The sequence below is a fragment of the Haliotis rubra genome, unplaced genomic scaffold, assembly GCF_003918875.1.
Source record: "Haliotis rubra isolate DU_JTF1 unplaced genomic scaffold, ASM391887v1 Scf36, whole genome shotgun sequence".
NCBI classification, from domain to species: domain Eukaryota; kingdom Metazoa; phylum Mollusca; class Gastropoda; order Lepetellida; family Haliotidae; genus Haliotis; species Haliotis rubra.
This window is the reverse complement of record NW_025767035.1, coordinates 2,463,906-2,490,904: the sequence shown is the minus strand read 5'-3', so window position 1 is coordinate 2,490,904 and position 26,999 is coordinate 2,463,906. Positions and strand designations below refer to the sequence as shown.

The window sequence follows — 26,999 nt, the reverse complement described above, 5'->3', positions numbered from 1 at the left end:
GTGGTCGGTGTTCGCGTAAAACAACGCCCTTCTTTCAAAGGATTAACCGGCAATACATTGATTGATTGCCCATTATTGGCTAACTAAATTACTGTTTTAAAGAAAGGCGGACATTATGCAATTAGTTGCCAGGTGTGCTATCTTGGGTGACCAATGAGACTATACACCAATACCTGAAAAGATTTATCACTTTTTCGTATATTAAACTGTTAAAAGACACATCATTTGGAACAGTTTTGTGGATATTGATGGATACATTCCTCGAACAAGGTAATGGCCTGATATTGTTCCTATAACTTTAATCTGTTTTAATTTTAATATTTGCATTTTGTTTGTATTCATTTGTCGTGAGCATTCAACAGAATCATTGTTTTCGCCCGTGAAGTGTAATGAGACAGACAACATGCACTAGGTGTGTGTGTCGCGAATTATGATTCACATTGGCAAACTATAAAATGTCTAGATATTACAGTTCTGTTATAAAATCACTATAAGTATCAGCAGATCGTCTGCTTTTATTTAGTTTCAAAATGCATACAAGTATGATAATAAACTAATTAGGATTATAAGACCAAATATACAGACGACATTGACTAGTATCTACATACACGCATTGGTGATGGACATTAACCATGGGAATGTAGAAGGAATTTGTCGCAAGCAGTAATGTGACTTCGACCCCCACCTCGCCTCGCGGGAAGAAATCGTTGTTATAAGTTGTGTCATGCAAAATCTGTTTGGTTATGATTCCAATACATATTTAATAAACGACGAGTAGAAAGTAGTCTTGATTTTCTAACTTGATGAAAACAAACTATAATCTCATTAATTCTAACAGATTTTTTATTTTTAAAATGGCGGCGCTCTGTCGGGAACATCCGCCAGTCTGAGGATAAATGGTATTTTAGGTTTGTTTTCACCGAAGTTACAAAATCAAAACTACTTTCTACTGGTAGTAAAATATGTATTTTATTGATGGCCAATAGGATTTTGCATGACATAGCGATATCATAACAATTTCTCTCGTGGCAGCGAGGTGGGTGTCAATATAATACTACTTACAATATTATTGTTACTTCGACCACAACCTCACTTCGAGGAAGAAATCGCTATGTTACAAGTTGTGTCATAGAAAATTTTTATGGTCATCAATCATATGCATATTTTACTAGAATTAGTAAGTAGTTTTGATTCTTTAACTTCCGTGAAGCGATCTGAACACAAGTAAGATATCGCTTCAGGCTTCCACAACGCCAAACCAAGACTCACAAACATAACCCATTTAGCACAAACTGCGGGTCCTGTGGAAATCTGTGCATGGGGACACCATCGCCCGACCCCTAGGAGCAATTGACGACAAAGCAACGATTCGGCATGTCGCCGTTGATGTCGAAAAATCATCAAAATGATGAGCGTGCTTCACATTTTCTATACAACTAACTGAAAATCGTTCCTCATATGACGTCACTGCAGTGCTCTGGCGACAGAGTTACGTAACCTGTCTGTGGTTTCGTTGGCGGGCGAGAGGGAGGCAGGCGACTTTTTGGCCACTTTTAATCGCTCGGTATTAATTAACCACAAGTTTTTAAAGAATAAATTTGGTGTTCCGCATAAGACTAACCACAAATCTTTCATATGTAATGGTTAAAAGAGTAACAAAAAACAAAGTTTAGTGGTTCTTTAAATAGCATATACTTAGCCCAGAGTTACAGAATATCAGTATATCATACAACAAGATGGAGCCTAAATTTACCAATCATGTGTGTAAAACACAAACTGGTTGATAACATGATATGATAGTTGGACCAAAGGGAACAGTCATGAATATTAAAGCAAGCCAATAAACTATTGAGGTTTGAATCATATCAACAATGAAGTATTACAAGCATGCAGTAGGTGTATCATAACACCCCGAACTGATGTGGGCAAACCTGTTTGTTTGTTGTGTAACACCAAGCTCAAAAATGTAATTTTCTGACTAAAATTGATATTTTATACTTATCCTGACTCATGCTAATTATGCTTGTCGCCTTCCTCTTGCGAGTGATAGTAAAACACTTGAAATCCCTTGAACTTCCCTTTAAAAAAAGTGGACGTAAAATCACTCACCCAAGAGTAGCGTTCCTTTCCTCCCTTTGGCGCCTAAATGGTCACATGATCGGCCATATTTGTCACTCTCTCCGTATGTAAGCCCGACACCCGGATTTACAGGGAAATCCAGAGTGCCATAAGAGGGGAGGTTGGGAGGGCTAACCTCATGAGTCAGGATAAGTATAAAATATCAATTTTAGTCAGAAAATTACATATTTTTCCTTATCCTAACTCATGCTAATTATGCTTGCAGAATACGTCGGAAACGGTGGTGGGTCAGCTCACGTTCTGGATTCACTGGTTGTAGATTTAAGTCCTTTATTACCCCCCTTGGGAACTTATGACGGCACTGTTGAAGATTCTTTCAACTTCTCTGATGAGTCTGGGGGGACCACAACTTGTCTGATTTGTCCGAAACTTTTCCTGACATTTTTGTGTGGATTTTAGATATACTAATATTCCATTAGTTATCTAATACAACTCCATCTCTTGATGTGCGAATCAAGTGGAGATGCGACCCTTCTTCATGTACGAGTATGTCCTATACAAGTACAGGGTCTATCACTCATGCTAGTCTGTCCTAGACGTGTGCATGGACTTTAACCATTTGCTCTCCAGTGCGTTGGTTTTCACAAGTCACGTGATAAAAAGGGTGAGATTTTCTCAGCGCCTTTGTGGAACCGTTAGTTGTTGTGCTACAACAAGTGGACCAAACTGGTGAATGCTGAGACGTCTTCGGTGGCAATGTCTCTGAGGTAGTGGTTGGCAAACACCGTGTTCGATCTCCAAAAGCAGCCCTCCATTATAGTTGTAATCGAGCAGGATTGGAGGCTCGTGGAGGCTCCAGTCCTGCTGCTTTATAGGCCCTTAGTATAACGGCTTTCATCCAGATCGATATCGTTGTCCTAGAGACTTCCGTGGGCGTCTCAGTGGATAAGGGGATGAATAGGCGCTTGAATTTTCGTCTCTTTGTTTGGGTTTTTTAGTGCTCTGACTGGGCATAAGGATAGATCCTGCGTATCCTGTGGCCCAAAGACTGTAGATAGTGCTGGGATGTGGAACTGTCTGTCAGGCTGACCAGGCAGTTGGTTCTTGGCGATAAAATCCCATCTCAGTCCCAGATGTACGATGTCACGATGTCTTGATTCAAATCGTGTTCGTTCAAAGTCCAGAGCATGTATTTCAGACATCCTTGCAGCTGTTGCTAGGGCAATCAGGAACAGCGTGTTCTGAGTTAGTAGTTCAAAAGATGTCTGTTCTAGAGGCTCGTAGGCATCACTGGTGAGATGTTGATGTAAAACTACGTTGAGATCCCAGGCAGGAGCCTTAAATTTCTTTTGTTGGTCTTCCAACTTGAACGAATGTAGTAGTGCCAGAATCTCTGGTACTTTGGTCAGCTTGATACCCGTTTTCATGGTGATAACTGAACTGAGAGCCGCTATGTACGTTGAAAGTGTTGAACCTTTTAAGTGTCTCGTCTGTTGTAGATGACATAAGTATTCCGCCACTTGAGGATGTGTTGCTTTCACCGCTGTAAAGCCTTTCCTCTTTGCATATTGTTCAAATCTCTGCCACTTGTCGTCGTACAAGTTGCGTGTTGATCTTCGTAGAGCTAGTGTAACTGCTTTCGCTGCTCTAGCGGAGTACCCTCTAGTCTTCAGGCAAGCTTTGATACGCTCCATGCGTGTAGCTGAAAAAGTGTCGGGTTCCCGTGAGCTTGCTTGGTGTGAGGATGGACGAGTAGGTTCGACCACTCTGGTAGTTTCAGGGTTGGACTTCCGAGTTCTTGTATGAGGATGGGAAACCATACCCTCGCTGGCCAATAGGGCGCGACCAAAATCAGTTGCAACGTAGTCGTCTGCTTGATTTTCTGTATTACTTGTGGTAGTAAGATGCTTAGAGCATCTGTTGCCCATGCCTGAGGATCTGGAATCGGTGAACTGAACGTTGGTAGCTGTTTGTTGATTTTTGTTGCAAACAGGTCTATTAGTGGGGATCCTAAAGTCTGTCTGATGAACTGGAATGCTTCTGGATGCAACATCCATTCTGTTGGGGATGGTTGTAGTGGACGAGATAGGGCGTCTGCTATGACATTCTTTGCTTCCGGAATGTGGCGTGCCTTCATGTAGATGTTCAGGTCATCGACTATGCTGAACAGGAGAAAGCTGAGTTGTAGCGGACTTGTTGATCTTGTTGACGCTTGTAAAACGCCACTGTGGAGTTGTCTGTGTGTACCATGAGTCGTGCGTTCTTTAGTAAGCTGGACCAATGTTGTAAAGTGTTGATTACTGCTTTCATCTCCAACAGATTGATGTCTGATTTCTGATCCTGACTCGACCACTTCCCTGCTGCCACTTCGTTGTTGAAGTGCGCACTCCATCCTTGTATGGAGGCATCCACGTAGAGATGAGTGTTGCAAACCGGCTGTCAAAAGGTTCCTCCGCAAACATTCAACTTCCGAGTCTACCATAGGAGATATGGTTTCAGGCTGTCCGGTAGTATTAACAGATCTAGGCTGTCTAGGTGGGCGTTCACAAATACTTGAAGTGGGCGCAACTGTAATCTTCCTCTGAGAGTCATGTCTTGAGCTGAGGTGAGTAGACCGAGCATGCTTTGCCAAGCACGTAGTGTCAACAGAGAGAACAATGCTTGAGATATCATCTGTTGTATTTTGACCTAAGGATCCTCTGGAACGACTATACGATTTACTGGCATGATGAGTCAAATTCCTAGGAACTGCAGATCTTGTTTCGGCTCCAGTTCCGACTTGAGGAGATTCACAAGCCATCCTAGTTGAGTGAGCAGCCTGATGGTGAAGTCTAGTTGCAGTCTGAGTTAACTGGGATCTTGATGAGCTTGATTCCCGTCGTCCAGGTAGAAAGCACTGCGTAGACCTCGACAATGTAGGTATGTGACGATGGGCTTGGTCACTCGAGTAAACAACCAGGGGGCCAATGAAGGAAGATGTATCATCTTGAATATTGCTGGTCTGCGTAGATACTCCCGGTTGAACTTCCTCATGTTGTAGATGAGCCGAAATTTCTCCTTGGAATACTTCTTCGGTACCAGGAAAATTGGGGAGTAGAACCCGGGTGTGATGAGATCTTGATCTATCTCTTCTACTGCCTCTTTGTTGTGTAGGATCTTGATAGCATCGTCCAGTTTCTCTATCTGGTCGGCTGCGTAGTTGAAGGCCATTGGGTTGCTTGTGAGCAGCGGAGTGGCTTCCAACTGTATCTTGTACCCTCTGCGCAGTATCTGGGATACGTAGTCGTCCTGTAGTATCCCCCAATTCTCCCAGTACCGTTGAAGACGTCCACCCACTGTTGAAGGTTGTACGGGAACGGCTGGGGGTGAAAGATTCCAGTCGTTCCGAACCTGGCCTTCAATGCTTGCTTCCTCTTGCACCCCTGAGTCCATCCTATGTAGAGGGAATTTCCTGGCGTTGAATGTCAGGATGTGCTGACTCTGTGACTTGGTGGTTTTATCAAAATCTGCATTGAGGTTGTCTGGTACTTGACAGATCGGGTTGGTCGGTGGAAAGGTGAGTGTGTCGAAATCATCTTTGGACATCTTGTAGGTAAACGCCTCATCATCACCTTCTAAGGACACAGATAAGTCCAAGCCATTGGCGATCCAGGAGTTAATTTCCATATAGGAGAAGACGCCTTCACCTTCATCCTCTGATTTAGACATTTCTCGCTCCAAGGATGCACGACGACTTGAGTCTCTATAGGATGATCTATAAGATGAGCTTCGCGCAGGCGAACGATCCCGATGTGATTTTGAATCTTTCCCGGAGATTTGAGATATTTCTCTAGATCTTCACGAAGGTGGATTCCTGGACGTAGTTTCCCCTCTGTAGGAGTGTCTTCGCGCAAGCTCTTAATGGGCGTCAGAGTCCGATGGAGATGACGACTCATATCTGCGACATCTGTAGGGTTCGGGAGAACGTCTTGATTCCTTCCTGCGTGGAGACTTCTTAGCAACACTCTCTGGGGGCGTCTACTTCAGATTGGGAAGATCGTCGTGTCCAAGAGCCTTCGTGCAGGCTTCCCTCTTGATCTAGATGTGGTGGGGAGACTGTAGAGCCTTCACGCAGGCTAGTAGACGTTGTAGTGGTCTTCATAGCAGCCTTCTCTTGAGCGAAGCGACGTTCCATCATCAACATCATCTGGTCTGTAAACTATTGCATGAACAGTCCCAGGTTGAAGTTCTGCGTTGTCTGAAGAGACTGCTGCAGGGATGATGCATCTGATACTGAAGAGACGTCATCTAAGGCTCGCTGCACTCGAGAAGAGTTGACGCTGCTGCTATCTCTGGTACCCGATGTCTGCGTTGATAGTAGGTCTTCTGTCAATATCTGCAACTGATACCAATGCCGATGAGGATGGGTGGATCATCATAAACATCTGCTTCTTCTGGAGGAACAATCTCGGCTGAGAAAGACCTCGTCTTCTGAGTAGAGCTGATCTTAGACTTCGCTGAAGTCTTCATAGTAGTAGCCTTCTTCTTCTGCAAAGCTGAAGATTTGGCCTTCTTTATCTGCGATTAGGTCAGCTCAGTAGACGATGATCTCTTATGGTCTCCGGCGTTCACCTCTAGTACATCGACCTGCTCCTGAGAAACGTTCAGTAATTCACTCGAATTATGAATATCTGCAGCAGTGGTCGATTTAGACATGACTTGTGAATACCTACGTACCCAGTCCTTAGCACGTCTATGGATGGAAAAAGGGTCATTAGTAAATTTAACTGAATTTAAATTTACACAATACTCACAGCGAGAGCTGAAAGAACATGAAACAGTGCAATTAGGACATAATAAATGCGGGTCAGCCGCAGACACTTGGTACCTACAATGATTACAAGTTTTCATCAATCGTAAACATGAAGAAAACACATGTCAAACAACGGAAATTTGAGAACAAATTTCAAACCGTAATCTAGAATATAATCCTAAAAACCATATACAGCAATAATTTTTATTTAAGGTCCGAAAATATAAAAGGATATGTGCCGTATAGGGACCCAGGTGCTCTCACAACCGTGCTCAAGGGCGAAGAAGGAGAGAGTGACAAATATGGCCGATCATGTGACCATTTAGGCGCCAAAGGGAGGAAAGGGACGCTACTCTTGGGCGAGTGATTTTACGTCAGCTTTTTTAATGGGAAGTTCAAGGGATTTTAAGTGTTCCACTATCATTCGCAAGAGGAAGGCGACAAGCATAATTAGCATGAGTCAGGATAAGGAAAAATGATTCATATTCCCTCTATATGACAGCTACAGCCTGGACCAGATAATCCAATGATCAATACTGTCATCATCAATCCATGCAAAGTCACCGTTCCTGGCGATCCAATCCATTCCCTCCTCTCTAATGACCAGTCTAGGTCCCTATTCTAACCTGTAATCAGTGGATGCACGTACCTGTCTCTGTCTCTGTAGGGGAATCGTTCATATGGATGTGCTGCTGGAGGTGTGGGAGGAGGCGGATAGCTCCTGTCATCGGGACGGTCATAGTAGGGGGCCCGTCGCTCATAGTACGGATCTCGTGCAGCATAGGGGTCTTCAGGATGTGGTGGAGGAATTCTGGGAGGATAGTCCCGGTTGAAGGACTGGAAAATATACAACATGTCAGCTGATAGTTTTCTCAAGAATTTGTTAAAACAATGATGAGATGTTAAAATTAAAATCAATAACGTGTAACCATTCATGTGATTGGGAGTGAATGTTATCCAGTGGTCTTAATGAGCAGGGCTCAGAAATTAACCACTCTGGTGAAACCCACGAGCATGGGTGCTGACAGACAAGAAACATACTCAGGCTCAACAATATGTCAGTTCCATCCCCAATGACTACAGCATGTCAGTGTCATGTGGGTGGAATGCCTGAAGCAATGAACATTTTCACACTTGTTTCCACATTTCCACATTTGTGATACCAACATGCCAGTGTATGGTATAAGTGGGAAGATCATTCGAAAACACAATTTAAGTTTCAGGCATGTCTAAGGGAAGCAACTCTCCGCAACAAATTGTTGTCGCTTAGACCATGAAGGCCACCTGGATCATCCCCACCCCTCGACAAGGAAGTGAGATTATACTTACATCATAAGGAGGATAATCAGCTTCGTGTCTGTCTTGAAAATTGTCCTCAGATGGGTAAGGACCACGGTCATCTTGACCAAATCCCCCCCTTCCTCTTGCTCCACGACCTCTACCCCATGGCCCACCATGTGGAGGTCGCCCTCTTGGACCACCACGACCATGGGAATTCCAAGGGTCTTCATAGTTCCTGTCAACACCTCCTTCAAAGTTCCCATCAAAATTGCTCTCAAAGTTCCCATCAAAATTGCTCTCAAAGTTCCCATCAAACTGGCCCTCAAAGTTCCCATCAAAATTTCCGTCAATGTTCTCGTCAAAATTGCCTTTGTTGTTACTATCAGCTTGACCCTCCTGAAGATGAGAAAAAACATATGGATGCAATGTTCAATACAGTGAAGATCTTTTAGAGAATTACAAACAAATTATCCAAAGATTGAAAGATGCATTGACTTACTTGGTAAATGAAAGAGGCCAGACAATACTCAGCCTTTTGAAAGAGACAATTTACTAAATCTTTTATATTGTTGTGTATAACATGAGGTTATAACTGTAATTTGCAAACTCAAGCAAAAGATTATCCTAACCAAACTGCAGGGTTTTACCGTGACTTACAAATGTGGGGGGTCCAGGGACCCCTATCAAAACATTTTGTGGGTCGTTGGTGCGTGAGTGAGTGAGTTTAGTTTTACGCCACTTTTAGCAATATTCCAGCAATATCACAGCAGGGGGACACCAGAAATGGGCATCACACATTGTGCCAATGTGGGGAATCAAAACTGGGTCTTCGGCGAGTGAACGCTTTCACCACTAGGCATTCTCTACATTTCAAGATTTGTGCACACCTGGATTGTCTCATATTCAACAACAAATGGGCACTGCCTAAGATATATATTAACAATCGTGGTCTTGTATACCTATCCCTGAATAAGCAAATCAGAACACTGTTCTGAAAGATGGTTTCCTGGACAATATGACTACGAGGCAGAAATCTGTTGATGCAAAAGGATGTCTTCATGTCCTTTAATACTGGGAGTAGCAAGTCCCTTACCAATTTCCCTATTCCCTTACCTTTGATCAGAAAATGTGGACCACAGACATATTTATAGACAGGTGTTGCAGTGTTTTACAGAGCACTGTAATTGTTCGCTTATTGTTTAACGCCGTATTCAGCAATATTCCAGCTACATGACAGTGGTCTGCAGATAATCAAGTCTGGATCAGACAATCCACTAAATCCAGTGATTGACAGCATGAGTACCAATCTACGCAATTGGATCAACTCCAGGTGCTGGTGCATCAACCCAATCCCGTATCGACTCCTATGACAAGCATGGGTTGCTGAAGACCAATTCTAACCGGTGAAGCACTGTAATACACACAGGAGCTTCAATGTTAGTTTACCAGTTTTAAGGGCGTCTCGTCATCATCCTCCTGATAAGACACGAGACCTGTCTTGCTGTCATCATCTGCCTGCTGCTCACTGGACCCATCTTTTTTCTCTTCTTTGTCCTCCATCTTTACAGCTGAAGGAAACAATGGCTTATCCTGACTGTTCGCGTCAGGTTGTCCTGCTGGTTGCTCTGATGGTGAGGCTTGAGAACCATGAGGCGATGGTCCTCGAGGTCCACCCAGACCTGGAGAAGGACCTCGAGGTCCACCTACACCTGGGGAAGGACCTCGTGCTCCACCAAGACCTGGAGATGATCCTCTAAGTCCACCCTGCTGGCCTGGTGCCTGACCCCTCGGACCTCCCATTTGACCAGGTGCCTGACCTCTAGCACCTCCCATTTGACCTGGTGCTGTTCCCCTTGGACCACCCCTACCAGGCACTAGACCTCTTGGTCCACCTCTTCCAAGTGGTGCTCTTGGACCACCCATCTGACCCGGTGCTTGACCTCTAGGACCAAACTGTTGTCCTGGTGCTTGACCTCTTGGGCCAATTTGACCCGGGGCATGACCCATGAGTCCACGCTGACCTGGTGCTTGACCCCTTGGGCCAACCTGTCCTGGTGCCTGCCCCCTGGGGCCACCAAGGCCTGGAGCCTGTCCCCTTGGGCCACCTTGGCCTGGTGCTTGAAACCTAGTGCCACCTTGTCCTGGGGTCTGACCTCTTGGGCCACCACGACCAGGAGGTCCAGGCTGAAAAAACACCCATCCCAAATCAGTCCCAAAGCTAGAAAGAGTCAAGTCAAGTATAAAATTCAGAAGGGGGCCTTTGGCTAAAAGAGCTAACACATTAACCACAAGGTGGCCACAATACATAAACACCAGCAAAGTTTACCAGTAAAGAATAAATGCTATGACTGTCAACAGAATTTCAGCATTTCCAAAGTAACCGTGGTAATATGTATGCATATTTACTTACAAGAAATGCTGGAAGGCTTTTTCTCTTTATAAAACATAACGGTCTATATACGAATAGGATGTCTGCCTATAACAATCTAATTGTTGCATGCTTAGATTCACGTACCATCCTTGAGCCTCCATAAGGCCCTGGTCCTCGTGGGTTCCTGAAAATATAAACACAGGAAACATAAATCAGATTGGCAAAGATTTCAATTACAGATATCAATGTTTCAATAACATGTATCAATACTTCAATTTCACCTTCATCTTATCTCAATTATCATTCTGAGGATTACATGTATATTACATGTGTGTGTGTGTGTGTCACATTGATGATGTGCCAAAAGAAGATGGTAATATTTTTAATATACAACATAGAGCAATTCCAAATTCCTGCCTTTGTTTGGTTATTCATGTTTGACCATAAAATCTTGACTTACATTGGCCCCCCAAAGCCACCCCTGTCTGCCATGGCCCCACGAGGTCCACCCCGACCTCTCTGCCATCTCTGAGGTCCACCACGACCTCTTTGACCTCCAGGATACTGGCCCTGGCTGTAGTCCTCTTGGAACTCCTCGCCCATCTCCTCCTCCGGAACAGTTTCATCCTCTATCTCCTCTTCTTGCCTGTGTTAAATGGTATAACAATACTATGAGTGACTGTGTACAATGTTTTATACTATTGAAAGTATATTGATAGGGCTGTCATGATTTGAAATTTCAGCATCAATACATTAAGTAAAAAGAACCATAGTATATTGATATACACACTCATAATACATTCAACTATTTTGTAGACGCATGAATAAAATTCACTTAAGGAATAATTCAACAAGCATTGTCACTACGGTGACATAATCCCCCGCACAAATTATCAAATCAAACTTAAAAGGTAATGGAAGTTTAAGATGAAGTTAAATGTCAACAAAAACATAACCAGTTAACCTCTCTTGATATCTTGCTCTTTAGTTGTTCAAACACACACATATTTTCAACACTGACTTTGACCTTGACATGAATGTCATAGTGTATGAATTATGCAAAAATGGTACTAAAGAAATTGCTTATTGAAAAACATTCAAGGGAAGTCTTGAAAGTCTATGAAGAAAATCCTGTGAATTCAGGTTAACATGCTGAAATCTTCAGTGTCGCAGTGACCTTGAAAATTATGTGAAGGTCACCAAAATTTACTGGGCCCTGAGCCTTCAATAGATGAAGCTTTGTGTCAAATATGAAAAAAATCCAGTGAATGTTTTTAGCGATATCTTGCTATCTTAACATGAAATTTAACATGCGGAAATCTTCAAAGTGTCTTTGTGACCTTGAAAAATAAGTGAAGGTCACCAAGATCGACTGGGCTTTGCACTTTCCCTAGATGAAGCTTGGTGTCAAATATGAAAAAAATCCAGTGAATGTATTTTTGCGATATCTTGCTGACTATCTTAACATGCAATTTAACATGCTGAAATCTTTAAAGTGTCTTTGTGACCTTGAAAAATCCAGTGAATGTATTTTTGCGATATCTTGCTGACTATCTTAACCTGCAATTTAACATGCGGAAATCTTTAAAGTGTCGCTGTGACCTTGAAAATTAAGTGAAGGTCACCAAAATCGACTTGACCCTGTGCCTTCCCTAGATAATGCTTGGTGTTGAATATGAAGAAAATCCAGTGAACGGTTCTTGAGATATTTCGCTGTCAAAAGTAAAACGTTAAAGTCCCCTTGTGACCTTGAAATGAAGGTCAAGGTCACCAAACCTGACTGGGACCTTTCTCATACTGTGATGAACCTAGGTACCAAATATGAAAATAATCTCGTCAACAGTTCTTAAGATATTCTAATTCGTACATACGTACGGACGGACGTACAGATGGAACATAATACTATATCCCCCGCTTCGCTTTAAACGTGCGGCGGGGGATAATAAATCAACTTAATGCTGAGGTGAGGTGAAATTGGGTTTAACATCGTACTTAAGAATATTTTGCTCATATGACGACATGCATTCGTGTTATAGTGCCAGCTCACTGTGATACCATGTCGCAGTTAAGCATGAATACCCCACTCAGACACATTATATTGACTCAGAGCTGACCAGTCCTTGTTGTACCCATTAATGCTGAGCGCCAGACATGGATCAAAAAGTACCATATTTCAAAGTCTTTTGGTATGACACAGCCAGGAATCGAACCTGTGACCTTCCGCTCTATGGGTGGACACTCTAACCCCTACACCAAGGAGACGGTCACTTAATGCTGAACATAAACTGGACTTGAAATGAAATTTTAAAAACTGAGCTTTCTGCCTTCTCATTCGCCATCTTAACATGTTTAAACCTTGGTATTCTCAATAATTGTAAATTGTAAATGTGAACTTACGAATAAGTACAGATATTCATAAAATTGTATCGGTACAGTGTTGGCATAAAGATGTTTCCAAAACATAGATATCATGATACCTAGTGATACCCCTTTTGATATAGTACCTACACTGTCTACATGATAACTTAAGGTTCGCCATTATTGTTGTTAATTGTTTAACACTGCACTCCAAAATCCAAGCTGTAGTACAGCAGTCTGTACATAATCAAATCTGGAACTGACATTCCAGTGATTGACATCATGAGCATTGATAAACACTCATGAGTGAGTGAGTGAGTTTAGTTTTATGCCGCTTTTAGCAATATTCCAGCTATATCACGGCGGGGACACCAGAAATGGGCTTCACATATTGTACCCATGTGGGGAATCGAACCCGAGTCTTCGGCGTGACGAACAGACACTTTAACCACTACGCTACCCCACCGCCCCGATAAACACTCATGGGAAAAGGTGATCAGCGAGCGTGACCATCCGATTCTGTCGGTCACTTCTTACGACAAGCATGGGTTGCTGAACACCAATTCTAACCCAGACCTTCCAGAGGTGTTTTGCTCATTTACTGGTGCATACCAGAGCTGCACATCATGGCAGCTTGTAAATAATGAAGTTATGGCAGACCAGTGAGGACAGCATAAGCAAAGATCCACACCACATCATGCCAAGAGAATACTTGCACATGATCAAACTTGCATCATAACTACCCGATTCTCGCTGTCACATCAGTACATACAACATTTAAGTTTTATTGAAACAAACATCTAGTGCATGTGCATTGAATTACAACCCTAGTACTTTAGATGACATATTTACAGTAAATATGAACATTTTAAATTGTAAATGTAAAGCAAAACTAATTAAAAGAATAAAGTGTTCAAAAGTGTTAACAAAAGTATTTACCATGTATCCAGAATGCCATACCTTCCCTCAATGGTCTAATAACTCCCTGGTGACTATTTAATCTGCCCATAACTGATTTGAAACTCAATGTTTCCTGATCCATACACTTGCACAATGAAGATATCGTGCCATGAAAGCTAAAGGGAAGCTCCCTAAACAGACCTGCACAAAACTGCAGTTTAACTTACATCTGATCCCCTCGGCCACCATATGGAGGTCCACCAAAGCCTGGTCCATGAGGAGGTCCAAATCCTCCACGCATGCCTCGGCCTCTGTTCATGAAAGCCCCTCTTTGTCCTCTTGGTCCCTGGAAGGGACCACCCTGTCCCCTTTGGGCACCTGGACCAAGTCCTCCTTGCTGTTCATAACCCTCCTCCTCCTCCTCTTCCTCCTCATTTGCTTCTCCCATTGCATCCATTTCTGAGTTATCCTGTCCTTCAAAGGTGATATCCATTAAAGGTGTTGGTCCCCGCATTCTATTTTGATGTGGACCTCTTGGTTCAAATCTTGGCCCTTGTCCTCTCTGGAACCTCTGAACAGGTGGACCTCTTGGCCCTCCCCACCTTGGTCCACCTGGTCCTTCAAAGCGACCCCTTGGCCCACCAAATCTGGGCCCACCAAATTGTGGCCGTACACCCATTTGTCCAAAATTCTGATGCTGAACAGAGGGATCGTCTTCTACATAATCTTCAGCACTTTCCTCTTCTACTGCTTCTACTCCTTCATGTTCTTCTTCATGCTGTCCAAACTGTCCTTGTCCTTGTCCTTGCATTCGAGGTCCTTGATAGCGGAAACCAGGACCTTGATTAGGACCAACTCCACCTCTTCCTCTACCACCCTGAAAAGGAGGCCTCCCTTGAAAACCAGAAGGCCCTGGGGCTCTTTGTCCTCTGAAGTTCTGGTTTGGAAATCTTGGTTGTCCTTGAAAACGAGGACCCCTTGGCCCAGGAAATCTGTTCATACCCTGTTGGAACTGTTGGTTTCCATGGTTACCTGGAGGATAACCTTGTTGGCTTCCATAATCACCTCCTTGTTGTTCCTCTTCCTCCTCATCACCAAAACCTTCCTCCATATCATCTTCATTTAAGTTGTCCTCCTTACCAGTCTGGTCCTCAAAGCTTTTGGCATTTGTGCCTGGACTTCCCTGGAAGCCTTGATTCAGAGCCTGGTTTGGAAACCGGGGTCGACTTCCTAGACCACCAAATCTTTGATTCATTGGCTGTTGATTGGGAAAACGACTCTGAGATCCACCAAATCTAGGGTTGCCAAATCTTGCTGGTGGTCCTTGAAAATTGTTAGGTCCCCTGATGCCTTGCTGCCCTGGGAACTGCTGGTTGCTCGGGGCTCCCTGTTGAGACTCTCCTGGGAATTGTTGGTTGCTCTGGGCTCCCTGTTGAGATTTTCCTGAGAACTGCTGGTTGCTCTGGGCTCCCTGCTGAGACTCTCCTGGGAATTGTTGGTTGCCTTGGGTTCCCTGTTTTGATGATCCTGAAAACTGCTGATAGCTTGGCTTAGGTTCTTCAGGGTGTTTTGGTGCTGGTTTTTCAGCTCCTGTTTGTTTTTCAATGACTGCCTTCCGATCCTGGATATCTTTTCTCCTGGTTTCCATCTGCTGTTCATACTGCTGCCACTGCTGCTCATACTGACGAAACTGGTCCTTGTTTGGATGATCTGAAAATACACATGGCACATCACATTCTGCAAATTTGTTATAGAGTTGGTTTTGTTACTTCAACACTCCATTCAGTAATATTTCAGCTATGTCATCATCTAGTACAATCAAATCTTAACAAGATAAACTGATTGATAGTATAAGCAACGTCCATGGTGTCAAGGACCAATGGCATGCAGAAACTCATCAAAACTGATTACCAGATCCATTTTCTTTCACTAGCCAGGACAAGTATTTTTTACAGGGGTTCAATTCTACACAGTTCAAGTTTGTTTTCAATAGTGTTGTGTGATCAATTAAACAAATACAATGCTGTTAATCATAATTTCTTCAACAGGGGCTTATTGATGGGAGAAGACATCATTTCACCACTGCAAACTCATGCCACCAGAAAACAAAGTTCAAACCTTTCTGAAATATCATTAGGAAACTAAGCATGTGAATGGCTGTCAAGAGATGAACACTGCTCACTTTTATTCTGCTCCTTCCATGTGTCATACTGCTCCTTCCACTGCTTGTACTGGACATCAAACTCCTTCTCCTCGTCCAGGACAGCATCAAGCTCCACAGACGAAGGGGCACCTGCTGGACCTGCTGGACCTGCTGCACCGCCTTCTAAACATAAGTGTCTCAGTCAGTGAGATGGGTCCAAGGCCCTTTTGTCCAACAGTATTTCAGTTATTGGGGTAATAATTCATATTATTAAAGTTTAACTCCTACAGGCCATGGACAGACAGGTGCTCTACCTGGAGACAGCACTCTACTGTGCAAGCATGCATGTGCGGAGCGAGCGTGCATGCGCACTCATCTATCTGCGAACCGAGAAGTCAGTCCCACGGCTGCAGCCGGAGCATACAGACACCCACCCACCTCCCTGGGTATACCTTTTATGACAATGACAATACTTTATTACCCATGAGGGAATTCTTGTGTAAAGTACAGAGCTCAATCATTGATAAAATTATTAAATTATTTTCATGTAATAAATAACACAGATATAACATGCTCATAACAAGTTAAGACAAACACTAGAATGACTTAAAAGATTAATACTGGCAGGAACAAAGGATTTCATGGCACGTTAGTTTTTAAATTGCTATCTAGAAGGAAGGAGTTTATGTATTGTATGAACTGATTTTCTTTACTATTACTATTATGTGTCAATCGTAATATAAATTGACATCATATCCCCAACAGCTATTATGTTATATTTTGGAAAGAGTGAATCAGACGACAAGCTTAAATGGTTAATGATTGAGTGAATGATTTAATGATGTTGGTACTGCAGGTTTTTCAATCAAGAAACAGGCTGTGGGAATGGCAAGTTCAGAAGTAAGAGTAAGGTACCCAACCCTAACACTCAACAGTTAACTGCTTTCCAGTACTTTTGTGTGAAAATAAAACACAAAACTGTCAATGTATGAGACAATTCAATATAGCTTATGATTATATTGTTCAGGACTGCAAGCCCCCCAAAATAGCAGGCAATGACGCTCCTGCTGTCACCATGGACCATAACATTATTATAACATTATTTTGGATCAAGTAATTGTTGTCTAACACAACTACCATCTTTGTTTCCTTGGCCATGGTGGTTCTAGATTACTTTCTCCAAATCAACCTTAAATTAATGTCACTAAAAAGCCGGAATGGCTCTACATGTTAGCAAGTGAAAAGAATACTGCATTATCATCAAGGCACAGCCAAGGGGACTTTCGTAGCTCATTACCCACTTACATCCTGACATTCTGAATATTATTGGTCAGTGGGGACAAAATCCAAGCAAATGAATTGTCTAAATATGCATTTGTAACAAGATGTAAAACAGTTTCAAAAACTATCTGGATATTGATCTTCCACATTATTCCTACAGTCTGTTTAGTAGGAAGATTCCAATACTACTAGGAAGTAATGTTCCAACACATACTGGTGGTATGATATCATGGGTATTCATATTTTCTTTGCATAACTGACACAATTCACAAATATCTTTTGTGAATGATGAGTGAACTTATCTACTATCATTATTCTAGGTCTACAATTCATGCAATATCCTGACATCAATTATAAACATAATGACCTGGATCCGGTTGTATCATTGCTTCATTAACTAATGTCAACCTTAAACCCTAATGATACATGCATCATTAATTAATGGCATCATTAAAAACGGTTGTATCAAACACTTATTAGCGTATCATTATCTAATGACGTCCTTTTGTAAATATTTTCATTAAACTCGGGGATTCCCCTAAACATTTCCCACAATTCTGCAACGTAAACACTCGGTCGTCTGTCAAAATGGCATCTTTACGACTAAGCCTCGGAACAAAAACAATCATTTCAACTGCAGTGAAGAAACACATCTCAGTCATTCTGAAACATCGCCTATAAACCTAGAATCAGTTGGGATGTTTTGGAAAATACACGATCGCCGAAGTGAGCTTTCTGCCATATTGGATAGTGTTTACAAAATCGAGTTTCGGCAAGGCCGGTCATAGGACACGTATATTTCATATTCCATTGTGACAAATGCATCATCTGCATTTCTGGCTTTTTCAATGAAAGCATTAAAAGCAAATAATTATATGCAGATAGTCAGAATGTTTCTGATTACTTACATCATACATTTATGGACAAAGGTACCCTCGCAAAATCGTGGGCACCCATGGGTCTATCCACAAAGCTGCCATTTCATGAGATCATGAGAAATCGGTCATCGGTAGTGATGTCATACATCAACATTGTTGTACGTATTTGGCAATTTCTTTGAGGTGAAGGTCGGGTGAATAAGAGCAAACACAATCACACTGTCCTGTGGATTACACTTTTAGTATTAATGTATAATTTGCGTATTGTTCAGATATGTTTCATGAAACTAATTTCATTATCAACATTTAGTAAAACTGACAACATAGATAACAATGATTTATTTATTGCATGAAAGTATTGCCTAAGTATTTGCACTTGAGTTTACACTATGGTATAGGCAATTTAATATTCTACATTTCTGTGTAATTTTATAGCTGTAGGTCGATCCAATGCTGCACAAACGAAATTCTGGGGCAACGTACACTTTTCCAGGAAGTTAATGACGCTCTAATGATACCCAGAACCTTCATTAAGTTAATGATGCACTAATGACAACACGACGTCATTAAAACGTTAGTACAACTGAATTTAATGATACATTAGTTAATGAACTTTTAATGGCACGCTAATGCTTCATTAAAGTTTGATACAACCGGGTCCTGCTAATTATGCCATGTATGCCACTCAAAGGAAGAAGAACCTGTTTAGTCTGTCATAGCTTCTTGAACAGTATAAACCCTGAAATGTTCCCTACCTGGTGCCTGTGGTGGCAATGGCTGTGTCTGCTGTGGAGGTGCTGGCTGTTTTGGAACTGGAGCTTGTCCAGACTGGCCAGAGTATGACTGATATCCCCCATGATAACCACCCTGGTACCCCCCTTGGTACCCTCCTTGATAACCTGCCTGGTACCCAGTCTGTGGCTGTCCCATCCATTGATTCCACTGAGTCTGCTGTTGTGTCTGCTGTTGTGTCTGCTGTTGTTTCTGCTGCTGCCACTGCTGAGCCTGCTTCGCCAACTCAGCCAATTTATTGGATTCTGCATCATCCTTTGGCTTCAGATCCTGAAAGTTTTTTCACACTGTTATATACAAGTACATGCAATCACTTCAAAACTCATCATAACAATTAGGAAGTTATGAAATTAGGAGTCATGGAGTGTTGAAGGACTGTTGCTATTCTATTTGAACCAAGAGACGTTCTTTATGAATTATTTCACCATTGTCATAACATTGAACCTTTGAATGTCTGAAATATGCCTCTGTTCATCCAGCTGTGAGTGGGTACTGTGTAGGTTCAGAGAGCCAAGTGACTGTTAACCTTCTAGCACGTCAACATGTCACAAACAGCTTGGGTTGTATACTCCCCAGGGAGAGATGGAAACTCAAGTGAACACTGATCTTTTGATTGGGTCAACAGGTTAATGACATTTGTAGCACTTACTGATGGAGTATATTCCCACATTACAAGTATCCCATTCATCCAAAAGTTGTGTTTGATTGGTAAGGTTATCCTCAGTTAAGATAAGGTGATTCTCCTAATGATAGTAAATGATGACACCACATACATCACACAACCGTACAAGGTGCCACATGAGCCAAGTAAATATGGCAAGGAGGGTGCCAGTGTATTGCATGTGTAACATACCACATATCTAACCAAGGGATCAAAGAGACATGCAAGACCCACAGTTGGAGTGAAATAGTATCACTGGTATACCACAGTATTAGTAGAATTGCAGTATTTAGCCTTTCGGTTCAGTATATCATAATGCAATCCAAAAAGTCAGTATTTTCAGTTTTCACATCGTCATTTTATTAACCGTTTTAAACCTTTTCTAAAATGTCTAGAAATCGAATCATTTTGTCAAAATTTATGCATTTCTTTGCTAGATCATGTAGATGGATGCTATTTTCCCGTTCCGAACCAAACCAAAGGCCTTGTACTGCAGTATGTACTGCACCATTGTAAAAGCGTTTCACCCCTACCCACAGCCAAAGACAATTATCATTGAATGATTATAATAAAAACGAGACTCATTATCATGATTACATCAAGAGTAAATACTGCCATCCGAAAAACATTTAATCCAACAATACTTCAGATTGCCATGGAGTCCCCTGAAAACAATTGAGCATCACTTTTTAGCAAAATACAATGAATATAGTCACCAAAATTATGGATGAAAGTAAGTCTCAAATGAACTCATAATGTCATGCTAACCTTCTTCTCTTGGCCCTTTTGATCACTGTCTGGAGCTGGTGGTGGAGGATCTGGAGGGAGAGGGGGTTTCTCTTCCGACGGCACTGGAGGCTCCACAGGCGGAGCTGGATTCAGGCCACTTCCTGACGAAGAATCTTTGGCGTCCACATCTTCTGTAGGAAGCGGGGGATTTTGACTAGGGTCGGGTGGTGGGGGTTGTGGAGGCTGATTTGGTGGCGCTGGTCCAGCAGGCATTTGTGGCATGATTTGTTGGGGCCATTGTCCTTGTTGATAATACCACTGGTACATATGTTGCTGCTGTTGCATTTGCATTTGGGGGTTAACATACCCGCCTATAGCAGCCTGCTGCCAATTACCGTACATCGTTATATCTGTCGTATAAATACAACTTCTTATTTTTAACGCCAAGCTCAAGTTTTCATAGCCTCATGATAATCATGGCGGTCTGTCAATGTACAGAGTTATCTACCTTAGCGGAAGAGCGTCAAAATAAAATACGGACGTCAAAATTGTATATTCGGATTACAATTAACCGAGCGGAATCATTATCATTTCTTTACTTCTGAGGTACATCCTTGTTTGTATTTTGTAACCTTGTCGGAAGATGGGCCTCACAAAATTATACCATATATCCTCGAGTCATCTGTTTTCGTTCAACATCTGTTTTCGGTCGCCTGTTTGCGTGTTTATTTCTCGCGGTTATTAGCGAGATATTACGTCACCAGACGGGTTATTTTTGGCAGGAGGTCGACTGCTTCAGCACTGACTAACAAAATGATTCGTGTGAAATTTAGGAAGGTACATGATTGCAAACACATGTAAATGTTACGTTTTAGAACCAAGTTTACTAATGCTTAAATTTTCATGTAATCAAAATGCTATATCTAAAATATCGTCAGCTCCACCTTTTCAGGATATAGGGTCGTCTGCTTGTTTATGGTATGATGTATCATTATCACATGACATATCACGTGGCGTTGCCGTCGTAAAAAAAATATATGGAAGCTGGATAGGGTCATCTCTTATTACGATTTTCAAAAATACTCATTTAATTTTCGAAACTCCAATGAATATTTCTGTGTCATGGGCCCAGTGTACTCATCCTGCATGATGTGTTTTGGGTCCACCTCAAGCTGTGCACCTCCGTACGTGTAGTGAGATCTTCTGATGAGTTTCGGTGCCCTTGTCACCGCGAACCGCAGGAGTGAAACATGTCTCGACATGTGATGTAACTAGCAAAGTCTTATCATGATTAACTTTCACATGAAATTATTACGACCATAGTTTCTAATAATTATTATTGGAACTATTACAAATATTCTTTTTTGGACTGGATGTTTATCAACTTTATATTATAAAAATATCAGCATAGCACGAATACTGCACTTAGATTTCTGTTTTACGGAGAACCAATGAAGTGAACGAAAACAGATGACGTCACTTCCGTATTCACGATCTGTGCGTAGCGAACTATGAGGCCTGCTGTGCGGGTGAAACACGAGGTTAATCCGTCAGATATTTGAATATCATAAATAAATAACAAACAAACGAGGTAGGTTTGTTTATTATCGATTTATTCATGCACTTTATGTTACGTTGGTCGGCAATCCTTACATGACCGAAAACCGAATACACAAGGATACGAAAATGAAAACTGATAGGTTAAGAAAACATATCGCACCAAACTTTAGTACGAGATATTTTAAAGCTCTTTTAAAGCCGCGATCAAGATTATTACACTTTTTTTGTCAATGTGCATGCGTGTGTGTACGTGTGTATTTGCTTGTATTTTCGGACTAATGTTGGTTTTATAGTGGCAGTCCGATCGCACCACCGATCTCCCGCTCTTAGGCCACATTCCACTTAACGACGGAAGCGACCTTGTTATACTGAAAATCAAACCAATTTTCTTAACAAAATTCGGAACGTAAACATGCCACCAGTAGAGATCATCATCATCATCATCAACAACAACAACATTTCACACGTGGATAGACATATGTGACGTATACCTCTATATAAGTATAACGAGCGTGGCTGATCTCGTTTATAACCCACGTTGGGAGGGTTGTCCCAGGAATAATATGTTCTTTTTAATCATGGTCACAGCCTAATGCGCCCTTTCTAGTTATATTTGAAACTAGCGAATAAAAACACTTTTAATGAGAAAACAAGCTGAAAAGGAAGTGAACTCGGCCAAGCGACACTTATATTATTTCTGCTGCAAAAATACCATCTGAATTAGGGCTTCCACGGGTACTCGAGTACTCGAGAACGAGTCGGGTTTAGCTGGACTCGAGTCCATTTTCAAGGACTCGTACTCGAAAAGGGGAGATAACTCGAATTATTGACGTTGACGGACTGTCTGTCATGTGCTAAGCATGAACGGCCGTTAACGTCTAATATTAAGAAAAAGATATACTAGTAACTTTATTATCCCGGAGGAAATTCTCATACATCCAAACTGTCTCAAAATGAATATATACACAGTTCACAAAAATATGCACAATAATTACATGCTCAAAACGAATGCTATTTACAAATAAAGCTGACATGATATAATTCAATTAACCACATAGGTAAAAAGGCTGAATAATTCTAGTTTTAATCACATGATGATGATTCAAAATATTTGTAGCATTCACGAATACTTGACGGTATGAAAGACTGTCGAGATCTGTTTTGAGGGAAGGTAATCGACAGCAGCGTCCAGAAGGAAGTAGTTCAAAATGGTGAGATCAAATATGTCAACTATCAAATCTAATTTTAGCTGCCTTTTTGATTATACTCGAAAGACACTCCAGAAATTTTGCAAGCAGTATTAACAATTTTGAAAAGTCTGTTTTTGTTGCGATGAGACAGATCCCCATACCAACATAGAAAATTGTAGGTCAACACACTTTGAATAAAGGTTTGAAAAAAAACTGTCATTACGGTTTTGTCAATGCCTTAATGATAATAATGTTCAGAATCAGAAATTAGGCCAGTAACAGTGGCGTCATCTGCAAATTTCACAGTAAACAAGTCATATATTGACAAGTAACAGTACGGATGAAGGAACACAGCCATGTGGATCTCCAGTAGAGGTTGAGAGAAAAGAAGATTGATAGCCATTGACACTGACATACTGAGTTCTATGTACCCTGAATTCTTTAACCCATCTGATAATGTTTTCATTAACACCTAGATTAAATAGTTTACTCCTCACACGGTGTGGCTGTATGGTATTAGTTGTTACAAGTCTGCAGATGAGAGTAAATATTATACATCGATTGAGATTTCACTTCTGAAAATGATTAGGTAACTATCTTGACAATTGAAAGTTTGCTTGAAAGGTATGAATTTCGAGTACTCGGGTCCGAGTCGAGTCTCACCCCCTCGAGTACTCGAGTCCAAAAAAATGGACTCGTTGAAGCCCTAATCTGAATTTGTATTTTGTTTCTCATTTCCCGCCTGTCAAAAGTCACTGAGTTACTAAACAAATTTAAAAAGCAGAAAAAATATCTATTTACTCATTTATATACAATTCCGCCTTTGGGAAAAAAACAGTTACGGATTTAAAGGGAAGTAACTCTTACAATAACTTTTCAGTTTTCTTTCCGTCTTCGAAGCTCTCAACACCGACGCGGCCGCCTCCGTGGTGTAGTGGTTAGAGCGTCCGCCCGGGAGAGCGATCCCCGACCGCGTCATACCAAAAGACGTTAACATATGGTACTTGTTGGTCCCTGCCTGGCGCTCGGCATTAATGGGTACAACAAGGACTGGTCGGCTCGGAGTCAGTATACTGTGTCTGAGTTGGGTATTCATGCTTCACTGCGGCATGGTACCTCTGTGGGCTAACACTATAAAACCAGCTTAAGTCTGGGCTAGTACAAGCAGCCGCACATAGATATATACACACGCATGCACGTCGTCATATGAGCGAAATATTCTCAAGCACGACGATAAACCCAATTTCACCTCACCTCACCGACGCAGGAACAGATGCATTTGACACTGCGTAATCTTGATGAAATCGTGATGTTTTAATTTATATCAAACTAACAGACCCAGGTTGTGTTCTTCACCAAACGCTGATTTGTTTTCTCTTTTTTTTTCAAATATATTTTTATTCAATCGTCCGACCGTTCACTCTGAAGCCGAACGTGGTAATGAGAAAACGGGATGGCCAGTTATGACACCGAAAGACGTGTATCCTACAAATGTTTGTTTCAGCGATGTAGTCCCATATTGTTATAACTCAGGACATGATTTGAAGTGTTGTTTATTTGATTACATGTAATGCTACGTCATGTGACTTCCCGATTAACTGGGGCCATGGGGTAGCCTAGTGGTTAAAGCGTTGGCTCGTCACGCCGAAGATCCGGGTTCGATTCCCCACATGGGCACAATGTGTGAAGCCCATTTCTGGTGTCCCCCGCCGTGATATTGCTGGAATATTGCTAAAAGCGGCGTAAAAACTAAACTCACTCAGTCAGTCCCGATTAACTGACATCCTGTACGGAGAGTATCGCTGATAGTACTTATAATACACAGTCCGTCATGTATTTATCCAACACCGTTGAATGACACATCACATCAGACATCCACTGTACCCAAAAGTTTGAATTGATGTCCTCGCCGAGAGAAAAAATTGCCGCAACCGGCCAGCTCACAGGTGCGCTTCCATCGGTGATGAATTTTACCTGTTACCTGGCGTTTTGGCCGCAGGTAAAACGGTTTTGTTCACCACCGCACCTGAACGAAATTCGCATTGATTTTCACGTCAAAAACTGAGTTACGTCTTCCTGTGCATTGGTTGCGACAACCCAGAAAGACAAAGCCACATGCATTGGCTGTATCGTTCTGTTTCCATCTCTTTGTGGGCGAATCGAAACTTAACACGGTTTAATTAAGAAAATGATTTTCAGCGACAAATCGTGCAGTTGGCTGCTTTGTCAACTAAAATGAGTGTTAAGGTATATTGTAGACTAACAACTAGTCTCCGAAATGAACATATTTTACAGAAAAAACAGTTCATAATAATTAAAATATAATATAAGCAAATGGAGCCTGGAGGCTTTCTTCGTTTTCAGAAACTGGAAATCCAGACTTGCAACATATTCTAGACTTGCATGGGCTTTCTTAGATATATTTGTTTCAGGGTCTGTAGGTATATTGTTAAATAACTGATTATACGCATGTTGAACTATCTGGTTTCTATTTGTCATGGCAGTACCTGAGTGATCAGTGAGACGAATGTACGGCCGCCTTGTACTGTATCCTTGTGACATCTGTGGAGGAAACCAGGAAGTGATGCAGGTCTCAGACGCTTGGTGGAACCACGAGGTTGATGCTGACAAACCAAGAAATGATATCAGCGAGTGAGTGAGTGGGTTTAGTTTTACGCCGCTTTTAGTAATATTCCAGCAATGTCACGGCGAAGGACACTAGAAATGGGCTTCACACATCGTACCCATGTGGGGAATCGAACCCATGTGGGGAATCGAACCCGGATCTTGGACGTGACGAGCGAACGCTTTAACCACTACCCACCGCGATCACAAGATTCTAGCGTGCCAGAGTTACGTAAACCTAACACACACACCGTTCTCCCTAACACACACCCCATTCTCCCTAAAACACACCCATATGTACATGATACCATATCATACATCATTTTTTTCATGCCACGGTATCGGAATACTTCCGGCCCAATCATGTAAGATAGATTTTTAGACAAAGATTGTATGGACAATTTTCCTAAAACAAACATGTTCCTGGTTTGGGTTCCGGGTTCTCAATACGTCACGATAGGAATTATGTCATGCCCGACGTTGTGGGTCGATGTTCGGTGTCAGTCACGATGTTGTCTTGTTCAGATTTGATTTTCTACAGTTAGTGAGTTTAGTTTTACGCCGCTTTTAGCGGGGGAAACTAGAAAATGGGCTTCACACATTCTACCCATGTAGGGAATCGAACCCTGTCTTCGGCGTGACGAGCGAACGCTTTAACCACTAGGCTACCCCACCGCCCCGATTTGCTACAGAGTATACAGTGATTCAGCTATAGTACGACTGATCACCAATCTACTCGCTCTAATAAAACAAGTTAGATGAAACTATTCCTCACGTAAATACAATATACAGTCTTCCTTGTGTGTCTGGGCGGAGGGTTCAGACACCTCACATGTCAGTCTGTAGTTCTATATTTCGCAGGTGGTTCGGCTACAGTGTAGCAGATATAGGAAGTATCATTAGGTTTCATTCAGACAGCTCACATGTCAATCTGTCATCCAATAGTTCCCGGGTGATGTGGGTGCAGTGTACAGGAAGTATCATGGGGTACCGGGTCCTTCTGTGTACTGAACAAACAAAACAAAAGAACAAAATACACACGGGTACACCAACAACAAAACACACACGAACTAAAACTATATGATGGCAATCTCTAAATACGTCTTGGCCAGAAAATCCAGTGATATACTTCACGAGCATCCATCTACGCAATTGACCGCCTCCGTGGTGTAGTGGTTAGAGCGTCCGCCCGGAGAGCGGAAGGTCGCGGGTTCGATCCCCGACGCGTCATACCAAAAGACGTTAAACTATGGTACTTGTTGGTCCCTGCCTGGCGCTCGACATTAATGGGTACATCAAGGACTGGTCGGCTCGGAGTCAGGATACTGTGTCTGAGTTGGGTATTCATGCTTCACTGCG

General features: G+C 42.1%; 1 protein-coding gene across 1 annotated transcript in view; it reads right to left on the bottom strand.

Annotated features, from left to right (window-relative positions):
* Positions 1–20,847, bottom strand: part of LOC124285443 (YLP motif-containing protein 1-like) — a 55,492-nt gene extending 34,645 nt beyond the window's left edge. The window contains exons 1-9 of the mRNA XM_046721668.1: positions 20,305–20,847; positions 18,839–19,145; positions 15,964–16,107; positions 14,009–15,491; positions 10,984–11,169; positions 10,668–10,707; positions 9,599–10,336; positions 8,201–8,548; positions 7,521–7,708 (exon numbers count right to left, since the gene is read on the bottom strand). Of these exons, the coding sequence (XP_046577624.1) occupies positions 7,521–7,708; positions 8,201–8,548; positions 9,599–10,336; positions 10,668–10,707; positions 10,984–11,169; positions 14,009–15,491; positions 15,964–16,107; positions 18,839–19,145; positions 20,305–20,667 (3,797 nt within the window). The 5' untranslated portion in view covers positions 20,668–20,847. The remainder of the gene's footprint in view (positions 1–7,520; positions 7,709–8,200; positions 8,549–9,598; positions 10,337–10,667; positions 10,708–10,983; positions 11,170–14,008; positions 15,492–15,963; positions 16,108–18,838; positions 19,146–20,304) is intronic.
* Between the last annotated feature and the right edge of the window lie 6,152 nt (positions 20,848–26,999).